Here is an 11,265-nt window from a genome sequence, read left to right on the forward strand (position 1 = left end):
CAAGAGGTATTAATAGAATTGTTTACCAAGTGATGTTACCTCCTACTTTGGTTATAAAAAGGAGATTTGTTTAAACAGAAAGAGATTCCCCAGTTCCTTATCTCTTCAAGCCATAGGAACCCTAGCTACATAAGCTTTAACAGAAGCTGAGAGGAGGTGGGGGATGTTTTCTTATCCAAGTCCCATATTAAAATATTGGTGGCACATGCCTGGTCACTCTCCATGACTTATCCTGTTGAGATTTTACAAAAAGAATAAGAGAAACGGCAAACCAGCAGGAAATATAATAGGTACTTACAATGAGTAGAGAAAAAGGAGAAAGGTGCAGCCTGTAACAGTCAAATATAAATTGTGCATTTTAGAGCTAGAGCTGCAGATTTAAAAGGCCAGCTGTCAAAGGAGGGAAGAACTCCTATGAAAGGGTGAAGATGCAGGTCTGTGGTAATCAGGGAAAAGAGTTGTAATATATTCCTGAAAAAAAAAAAAGAGTAGGAATACTTTTACTACTGGTTGATTCATAACCCAACCATTTAAAATACATTTACTCAATATACAACAGCCATAAATAGAACCAAGGCGAAGTAACATCAACAGGGCCTAGTCTCCCACTCCTACCCCTGCTTGAACCACCAAGATTTCAGAATACCTCTTGCATATATATCTGCAGTTATTTTATTATAACAAAGTACCTATAACAAGTTTAATCATCCATAGATCCATTATTTTTATGAACAGCCAAATTCAGCAAAGGTGCAACAGGATGAAGGAAGCTTGCACCTACATACACTAGTAGGGTTACCATTCGTCCGGATTCCCCCGGACATGTCCGGCTTTTTTGAGTTAAAAATAGCGTCCGGGGGGAATTTGTCAATGTCCGGACTTCCCCTCCTCCCCCCCCATGCAGAGCGTGCGCGGGGCTTACAGAGCAGCCTGGGCTCCGGCAGCCAGAGCCAGAGCCCTTCTGTCACTTCCCCCTCCTCTCTCCTGAAACTTGACACCACTCCCCTCCTCTCCCTCTCCCTCCCTCCCTGCATTCACAGATCGCCGGCCGTTCATCTGGAGCGCCGAGCCTGCTCCCCTCCCCCGCTGTCGAGCGCGCTGCTCTGCAGCACAGTAAGGGGGCCGGGGGGGGGGGTCAGAGAAGCGGCAGGGAGGTTCTGCGGGGGGGTAGTCAAGAGACAGGGAGCAGGGGGGAGGGTTGGATGGGTCAGGAGTTCGGGGGGGGCTGTCTGGGGGTTGGGGGTGTAAGGTTTTGGGCAGTCAGGGTACAGGTGTGGGGGGTCTCAGGAGGGGGCAGTCAGGGGACAAGGAGCAGGGGGGGTTGGGAGTTCGGGGGGGGCTTTCTGGGGGGGGGTGGATAAGGTTTTGGGCAGTCAGGGTACAGGTAGGAGGTAGGGTCCTGGGGGGCAGTTGGGGGGGGGTCTTAGGAAGGGGCAGTTAGGGGATAAGGAACAGGGAGGCTTAGGTAGGGGGTGGGGTTCTGGAGGGCAGTTAGGAGCAGGGGTCCCAGGAGGGGGCAGTCAGGGGACAGGGAGCAGAGGGGTTTAGATGGGTCAGGAGTTCGGGGGGGGGGCTGTCAGGGGGTGGGGGTGTGGATAAGGGTTGGGGCAGTCAGGGGACAGGTAGGGGATAGGGTCCTAGGGGGCCAGTTAGGATGTGGGGAAGGTCTCAGGAGGGGGCAGTCAGGGGACAAGAGGCAGGGAGGCTTAGGGAGGGGGTGGAGTCCTGGGGGGCAGTCAGGGGACAAGGAGTGGGGGGGAGGGTTGGGGATTCTGAGGGGGCAGGAAGTGGGAGGGAGTGGAAGGGGCAGGGCTAGGACAGGACGGGGGCGGGGCTAGGATGGGGGCGGGGCTAGGGCGGGGCTCCTCCCGTCCTCTTTTTTGATTGTTGAAATATGGTAACCCTATACACTAGTGCTAAATTTGGCTCTTGCACATTCAGAGGCAGCAGTCTCCTCAGACCAACATATTATTATTGGAACACTAACGTTCTCTTATCTATTAGTGCAAGAAAAGTCAATGGCCAACCAATTATTTAATTTTAATTTTATATTGATGGAAGTCATGTAATACAGCAGTGGCATTCTAAAGTTCAAAACTGCTCATGAATCTTCTACTGTGACCAACCCCACTATTTGGGGATATAACCAAATAGTGGACACAGATGTCTGTTCTTTTAAAAGTGTTTATTTTTAACTGGATGGTCATGTGTTCTTGTGACCAACACTTAATTAACTATGACAAAGAATAAAATGCTTTTTTCACCCACATGAAAAGATTTAACATGTGCTAATGAACAGCAGTTGTTCTGGTATTGCTACTAGCATGGCAGAGAGTAGTATAACTAATAATAGAGGACACCTAGTGGTGTTTGGTTGTAAATATATATGTTTACATAGAAAGTAAGCCAAATTCACCATTTAATGTGTCTCCACAGACTTCAATGAAGTTACAGCAAGTATTAATTTGGCTCATTGTGTTACTCTACAAACTTTCTTCCTAAGTGACTTCCAAAGGATTACTGGATGGTCTGTAGTTATGATCCATACTAATAAAAGTAAAAATTGTTGAAAAAATGAAGTTTGATTTCTACCCCCACCAAGACACATGTTAAGTCCTGTATAGTAGGGATATTTTGATTGCATTGCAGTTACTGGGCCAAATTCATTGCTGACATCAACCATTGCAGTTCCATTGACGTCAATGGAATGTTTCTATCTGTTTAGGAAGCCAATAGTAAAGTTAATTATTATAAGCTTATGTAGCGAAAAGGCGTGGCCACCCTTGGAGATTGGCAGTGATGGGTGGCCAGCTGCTCCCTGGTGGGCAGAACCAGGAAGGCCACACTCTCCACACTGGAAGCAGAGGGGAGGGACAGGAACAGGAAGTATAAAAGGTGAGCTCTGTAGCCTAGTTGGGAGCTAGCTGCCAAAGGAGATGGATGTATCCACCCCACTGCGGATGCAGAAGCCCGCAGAAGTCTTCTGCTGTCCTGAGGAGGGTCCTGAGCTACCAGTACGGCCCAACCCGCCAGATGCTGAGAAGTTATTGGGACTTCCGCTCGCAGTGTACTTGAGGGGGAGTATAGGAAGTAGCCTAGAGAGGAACCAGACTACCGTCTGGCTGCGGTGCTACTGGAGATACGATCAGCGTGTTGCGGGTGGATTCCCCACTGACCTGGTAGGAGACCACTCTGCCGCTGTTAGGGCCCTGGGCTGGGACACAGTGGAGTGGCAGTACTCCCCCCTCCTTTGCTGGGGCCCCATACACTGTGTTGGGTGCTCCCCCTTTGTTGGGCCCCCCTACACTGTGTTTGGTGTCCCACCCTACCCCAGGGTCTGGGCCCCTGAACTGTTCACTGTTCTACCCTGCCCGAGGGTTTGAGCCCCTAGAGACAGCTAATTTTCCCCTGTACAGACTGCTATTCTAGGTGTGTGACAGTGAAGAGGCATGACCACCTTCACAGATTGACAGTGAGGGGTGTCCATGCAAGCCTACACCTTATAAACATGATTAGTATAGGAAACTCATAAAATAAAGGAAAAGGTGGTGGTTGACCAGTTTAGATTACTCAGACCTCTTGAAAGCAAGCTTGTAGCTATGAAACAAACTACGGACTGAGGATTATTATGCCCTTATATAGTATTTAAATATAAGTAAATAAATGTCATTTATAAATGAGCAATTTTACACTCAAACATATTTGTACTGATTTTGCACAAACTGTAGTTAAAAGATGTGCCAATTACATTAAAGATTGTTTAGCATGGTGCCAAAAGTCAGACCTAGAATGAATTAAAGAGAGAAACTGGCAATGGAGAGAGAAAATACATAACCTAAACTTGCCTGAGAAATTTTTTTTCCAGGAAGGTGGGAGCTATTCAAGCAGTTATTTGAAATACATATATTTAGTTCCCAGTGGCACAATTGAAAAATCCAGCGGTATCTAGGCTGATTTTTATTCCATGTGGCAGGGCTTGACATACTGTAATCAGGGCCGGCTCCAGGGTTTTGGCCGCCCCAAGCAGCCAAAACAAAACAAAACAAAAACAAAAAAGCCGCGATTGTGATCTGCGGCGGCAATTCGGCGGGAGGTCCTTCGCTCCCAGGCGGAGTGAGGGACCGTCCGCCGAATTGCCGCCGAATACCTGGACGTGCCGCCCCTCTCCGGAGCGGCCGCCCCAAGCACCTGCTTGAGAAGCTGGTACCTGGAGCCGGCCCTGACTGTAGTAGATATTTAGAATCCATTTGATTAGAAAAATAAAATTTTCTGAATAATTTTTATAAAAGATTATGCAATCAAAAAACAAACATACCCTGTATCTTTCTCTAAACTTGCTGTTAACACAGGGAATCGGGCATAGTCAGGCTTCAGGTACAAACAGACTTTCAAAGCAAGTGCTTTTGGGCAATTGCACAATTTCTTAGCTCATAATAGAGCAGTCAGCAAAGCAAAAAGTGACCAAGTGAGACTTAAACTAGGCAGGCTTGAGGCTGCAAAGTGCAGCTGATCTTCACAGAAAGAAGGAGATAGTCAGCTTTAGATTTAAACGCTGAATAATTCTGCACCCACATCAACACATGAGACATCGTCACTTACAAAATTAAGCATGCCATTAGAAACATGAAAGTCACTACCAGGTGCAAGACAGACTTCTCACACTGAAATCAGCAATGCATATGATCCCATCATGGAAACAGAATTCTACGCCATAGTAGTGAGAGAACTCTCACCCATCAAGTTACGTGAACTTCTCCAACCCATTTAGGAGCCTTACATAAATCCCCAGCATATTGGTTTATGCATCTGGGAAGGAAAGGGGGGCAGCACTTTCTCATCCACTATCAGCCTCTGCCATTGCCTCACTTCCACAGCCAAACAAATCACCACAACTGCTGCTTTTGAATCACACTCTCTTTCTGTTTAGTAGAATATAATAGTTTATTTCAAAGCAAGAAACATTGTCCAAATCATAGGAACAACCAGGGGTACCAGGATGGTTCCCCAATAGGCCAACCTCTTTGTGGGCTCCCTTGAGGAATAATTTCTGGAAAAATGCACCACAAAACCAATGATATAGCTGATATACATCAAAGGTATTTTCATCCTCTGGACTGATGACCTGAACTCACTCTCAGATTTCCACCACAACTTCAACAACCATCACCCATCCATCAAAGTCTGTCTAGAACACTCCCACACCTGTATCAACTGTATCAACTTCCTGGACACCACAGTCCACTTCAACAATGGAACCTCACTGACAACTATATACAAGAAACTCATGGATCACCACACTTATCTCTATAGATCCAGTAATCACTCCAGATACACCAAGTATCAGGGGGTAGCCGTGTTAGTCTGTATCTACAAAAACAACAAGGAGTCTGGTGGCACCTTAAAGACTAACAGATTTATTTGGGCATAAGCTTTCGTGAGTAAAAACCTCACTTCTTCGGATGCATAGAGTGAAAGTTACAGATGCAGGCATTATATACTGACACATGGAGAGCAGGGAGTTACTTCACAAGTGGAGAACCAGTGTTGACAGGGCCAATTCAATCAGGGTGGATGTAGTCCACTCCCAATAATAGATGAGGAGGTGTCAATTCCAGGAGAGGAAAAGCTGCTTCTGTAGTGAGCCAGCCACTCCCAGTCCCTATTCAAGCCCAGATTAATGGTGTTAAATTTGCAAATGAATTTTAGTTCTGCTGTTTCTCTTTGAAGTCTGTTTCTGAAGTTTTTTTGTTCAATGATAGTGACTTTTAAATCTGTAATAGAATGACCAGGGAGATTGAAGTGTTCACTTACTGGCTTGTGTATGTTACCATTCCTGATGTCCGGGCCAGTGGCCATCACATACAGCCCCCAGCTAAAACCTCTCCAGCGCATTATCCACGATCTACAACCTATCCTGGAAAATGATCCCTCACTCTCACAGACCTTGGGAGGCAGGCCAGTCCTCGCTTACAGACAACCCCCCCAACCTGAAGCAAATACTCACCAGCAACTACACACCACACCACAGAAACACCAACCCAGGAACCTATCCCTGTAGCAAACCTCGTTGCCTACTCTGTCCCCATATCTACTCTGGCAACAGCATCAGAGGACCCAACCACATCAGCCACACCATCAGGGGCTCATTCACCTGCACATCCACTAATGTCATATATGCCATCATGTGTCAGCAATGCCCCTCTGCCATGTACATTGGCCAAACCGGACAGTCCCTCCGCAAAAGAATAAATGGACACAAATCGGACATCAGGAATGGTAACATACACAAATAAATCTGTTAGTCTTTAAGGTGCCACCAGACTCCTTGTTGTTTTTCCAGATACACCAAGAAATTCTCAGCCAGGCACTCAGATACCACAGAATATGCTCTGAGGAAAGAGTCTGGGATACACATCTTACCACAATTAAAACCGCCTTCACCAAAGGACACTCCATCAGAAAACTAGATTGCATCAAAGAACAAGCTACCCAAAGAGAACCTACTTCAACACAGAAAAAGACCCCCACTGAGAAAATCCCTAGTTGTCACCTACCATTCCACTGGAATCCACATGGAGGATCATCAAACAATTACAACCAATACTTGACAGGAACCCCGTCCTGAAAGAAATATTTCCGGAATCCTCTCTTCTGACCTTCAAACAACCCCCCAGTCTCACCAAGCTCATCATCAGAAGCAAACTACCCACAGTCCACGCCACACCAGCTCAAAGCAGCACCCGACCTGGCCAGAACAACAAATGCAAAATCTAGACATATTTCCATTGCTACTATGATGAACAAACACCCCCCACAACATGCCTTTCAAGATCCATGGGTCCTACACATGCCTATCACAACCTGTGGTGTATCTCATCCAGTGAACCAAATACCCCAACAAGAACTATGTGGGTGAAACTAGACAATCACTGTGTTCTTGAATAAACTCACACAGAAAAATGATAAAAGACAAAAAATACCCTATCACCCATGGACAAACACTTCACCTATCAGTTCTTATCCTCAAAGGAAACCTGCACAATACCTTCAAAATATGAGATTGGGAGCTTAAATTCATAACTCTATTAGACACCAAAAATCAACAGAGACAGTGGTTTTATGGCTCATTACAACAATATATAACTTACTAACCCTCCTTTGTACTATGACAGCAGAGGTGTTAATAGCCTACTTCACTTTATGTAGTCTCTTGCAAAATGTGTTAACCCCTTATGCTTAACAATCCATTCCACCTTGTATTTAGCTATGACACTATGGGGTTACTTTTCCCAGACCTGAAACAGAGCTCTGTGAGACTCAAAGGCTTGTCTCTTCCAACAACAGAATAAAAGACATTACCAATAAAATATATTATGTCACACACCTTATCTATTTCAAAGCTAGAAATTCTGTTCTTCTACAGGATCACCAATTCACTGCACCCTCATTATCTCAGCAGTCCCATGACACCCCTTCTTAAGAGTTTTGTTTATGTCGCTCGCTTCAGGTAACTCCAGCCAGGCCTTCTCCCTGGCTGGTAAGGAAAGCACTTCTCCAGTCCTTCCTAACCTGAGGTTGACTCTGGATCCCCTGCAGGGCCCCGCTGAGTATCATAGTTATACCAACACAAGTTTGTAGTGTAGATCAGTGCTCTGGGCCTCTCATGAAATCCCTTGCCTGGTCTTTCCTTCGTCTATTTTGGAACAGTTTATTTTGCTTTTGCTTTTCTGCAGCTCGACAACTGAAACAAGCTGTTTGTTTGAAAGAAACAACTGATCTGGAACTTTATGTTCATGGTGTGTTTTGTTCTGCTAAAGTTGCTAAACAAACTAGTATTCCAGGAAGTGGGAGACTTTGTTCTCAACCACAAACAAATGTAAAGGAAAAAAGCAGCGTATGGTTAAAGGGTCTTTTATTGTCAAGCCGTCATCACATTAAATCATGTTCCAATTAAATACTTTCTTTCCTCCTTTGTACTTTAAATTTTCCTTCAAATAATCTTAACTTGAGCCTTCTCCACCTACACATTTTTGGTCATATTTTAATATCAAAATCCACTGAGAGCAGTTAGGCTTTTTTTGTGTGTGAGTTTCCATGCAGTTCTAAAGGGAAAGGTGGAGAAACAGGGTCCAGAAGAAACACTAACCCTGATCAATCAAATGTCATCTTCACCCCAACCCTGTATCAGGGAATGAAGGAACTAAAAATGTAAACACCTTCCTCTCCATCTCATTACCTCATGTGCAGGGCCCTACCAAATTCATGGTCCATTTTGGTCAATTTCACGGTCACAGGAGTTTTAAAATCATAAATTTCATGATTTCATCTAATAAAATTTGAAATTGCATAGTGTTGTAATTGTAGGAGTCCTGACCAAAAAAGGAGTTGTGGGGGTGGAGTTGCAAGGTTACTGTAGGGGGTGTTGTGATACTGCTGCCTTTACAACTGTGCTGTTGCTGGCGGCGGTGCTACCTGGAGAGCTGGGCAGCTGGAGAGTGGCAGCTGCTGACTGGGAGTCCAGCTCGGAAGACAGAGCTGCTGCCAGCAGCAGCGCAGAAGTAAGGACGGCATGGTATAGTATTGCGACCCTTACTTCTGCACTGCTGTCTGCAGAGCTGGGCCCTCAGTCAGCAGCTGCCACTCTCCGGCTGCCCAGCTCTGAAGGCAACAGCGCAGAAGTAAAGGTGGCATGGTATGGCATTGCCACCATTACTTATGGCAGGGGTTCTCAAACTGGGGGTCAGGACTCCTCAGGGGGTTGTGAGGTCATTACATGGGGGGTGGTGAGCTGTCAATCTCCACCCCAAGCCCCGCTTGCCTCCAGCATTTATAATGGTGTTAAATATATTCAAAAGTGTGTTTAATTTATTAGGTGGGTTGCACTCAGAGGCTTGCGATGTGAAAGGGGTCACCAGTAAAAAAGTTTGAGACCCACTGATTTATGGGCTGCTGCCTGCAGAGCTGGGTGCCCGGCCAACAGATGCCACTTTCCAGCTGCCCAGCTCTTAAGTCAGCACAGAAGGATTGCAATACTGCAACCCGCCCTAAAATAACCTTGTGACCCCCTGCAACTTCCTTTTGGATCAGGAACCCCAGTTTGAGAAATGTCTCCCCCATGAAATCTGGATAGTATAGGGTAAAAGCACACAAAAGACCAGATTTCACGGAGGAAGACCAGATTTCACAGTCCGTGACTCATTTTTCATGGCCGTGAATTTGTTAAGACCTTACTCATGTGTTTTAGGACCTGATTCTGCTCTGTAATTAATGGCACATCTCTTACTACCTTAAATGGAAGCAGGATTAAAACTCATTGATTATAAACTCAAGCAGCGGCTATTTTTATGTATGTCATGTACAGCACTGAGTACATTGTGATTGCTTAACAAATAATAATTATGAATAATACATGGGAAATTTTTAGTGAGTAAAAAGATTAGGTCCACAGGGCTTGATTCACAGCCCATTAAATAAATGGAAAGACTTTAATAGGCATTGGATCAGGCTGTTAGTTGTTATGGTCTGTATGGCTAGAGTTTCACATGAAATGTTGGCTAAATAATCACATAGCATTTTGTACATCTAATATTGCAGATTAATGTAATTGCATAGGCCCTGACTTCACTGTGTATATCAGAAACTTATTTACTGCAATAAAGTATAAAGGCCTTGATCCTGCCAATACTTATGCATATGTTAACCTTTTAAACATGCAAATAGTCCCTTTGAAACCAATGAGACTTAATCTCTTTTCCAGTTAAGTATATGGAAATATTTGCAAGATGAGGCTTCTGTGATCAGACGTCATATGTCATAGTTTTCTCAAAATTCCTGATTACAACATGTAAAGGGAATATCCTGATAGACAGAAAAGAGCAAATTAAAAGTTAAAAAGTCAGAAACGGGAAAGCATAAAATTGACAAAAAACAAATTAGGTCCCAATCCTGCAAGCACTTAAGCATGTGCTTAATTTTACACGTGGGAATAGTTGTATTGAATTCAAATTGGTGTTTGCAGGATCAGGGCCTTAATAATTAAAACTAAGAAAGGTTCAATAAAAGATTACATCAACTAAGAAAGTGTGTGACGGCCCGGCCCGGCACCGCTGGCCCCCGGCTCTGCACCGCCGGCCCCCGGCCGAGTACCGCCCGGCCCCGGCTCCGCACCCCTGGTCCCCGGCCGAGCACCGCCCGGTCTGGCACCGCTGGCCCCGGGCTCTGCACCGCCAGCCCCCAGCCGAGCACCGCCTGGCCCCGGCTCCGCCGGCCCCGGCCGAGCACCGCCCGGCCCTGCATCGCCGGCCCCCGGCCAAGCACTGCCCGGCCCGGCACTGCCGGCCCCCGGCCCCGAACCGCCGGCCCCGGCCGAGCACCGCCCGGCACGGCCGGCCCCGGGCCCCGGGCCCCGCACCGCCGGCCCTGGCCCCCAGGCCGAGTACCGCCGCCCCCGGCCGAGCACCGCCGGCCCCGGCTCCGCACCGCCGGCCCCAGCGGCTCCAGCCCCCGGCCGAGCACCGCTGGTCCCTCCCTCCCTATTTTCCTGGACATGTCCGGCTTTTTGGGATTTCCCACTGGACGGGGATTTGAGGCCCAAAAAGCCGGACATGTCCGGGAAAAACTGGACGTATGGTGACCCTAAGGAACACTGGGTGGGGGCTTACAGGGACCGGGATACTGGGTGTGGCGGAGTCGGGGTGGGGAGTGTAGGGACTGTGAGTGGGGACTTGTCGGGCGCAGGGCCCCTCGGTTGGGGAGAGCAGAGCAGGGACACTGGGGTTATGGGGTGAAGGGAAAAAGGCACCACAGCGGTCCAAGCAGCAGCGGCTCCTGCGACCCAGGCCGTCGCTGGGGGCGCTGTGGACCTGGCTGGCCTCCCCGAGCGGCGCCGGCCTCTCTAGCTGCTTTGCGCCGTCGTCTCCTGTCAGCCGCTGTCGGCTGGGCCGGGGCCGCGCCGCGCCGCGCTCCGCCCGGCAGCCCCCGCATGCAGCGCGTAGGCGCCAGTTGCTGCCGGGCCCTGCGCTCATGGCGCTGCCGGCGCTGCCCGGCTCGGGGGTGCAGTTCCGGAGGATCCTGGCTCACTTCCCTCAGGAGCTCAGCCTGGCCTTCGCCTATGGGTCCGGGGTCTTCCGACAGGCGGGGGCCGCCCCCAGCCAGAGCGTGGTAAGCGGGAATGTGCAGCCGGGGGCCGGACAGGGCATTGCCCTGGCTACGGGTTTTCACCCCCCCCCCCCAGTGCACCGTGGGGGGGAGGGGCATTGCCCGGCT

The 11,265-nt window shown here is 47.9% G+C and overlaps 1 protein-coding gene across 15 annotated transcripts in view; it reads left to right on the forward strand.

Annotated features, from left to right (window-relative positions):
- Window positions 1-10,882: 10,882 nt before the first annotated feature.
- The window catches only part of TAMM41 (TAM41 mitochondrial translocator assembly and maintenance homolog), a 166,539-nt gene continuing 166,156 nt past the window's right edge, over window positions 10,883-11,265 (forward strand). For 10 of the 15 annotated variants that reach the window (XR_010589433.1, XR_010589428.1, XR_010589429.1 and 7 more), the window contains exon 1: window positions 10,884-11,160. Coding sequence is in view for 6 of the 15 variants with exons in the window: in XM_005309065.4 (XP_005309122.1) it covers window positions 11,023-11,160 (138 nt within the window). In the remaining 9 variants the exon portion in view is untranslated. Of the gene's footprint in view, window positions 11,161-11,265 lie in introns of all 15 variants that reach the window. The other 5 variants (XR_010589435.1, XR_010589434.1, XM_005309066.5 and 2 more) reach the window with 1 other exon arrangement.

The sequence above is a fragment of the Chrysemys picta genome, chromosome 7 (genome assembly GCF_011386835.1).
Source record: "Chrysemys picta bellii isolate R12L10 chromosome 7, ASM1138683v2, whole genome shotgun sequence".
NCBI classification, from domain to species: Eukaryota; Metazoa; Chordata; order Testudines; family Emydidae; genus Chrysemys; species Chrysemys picta.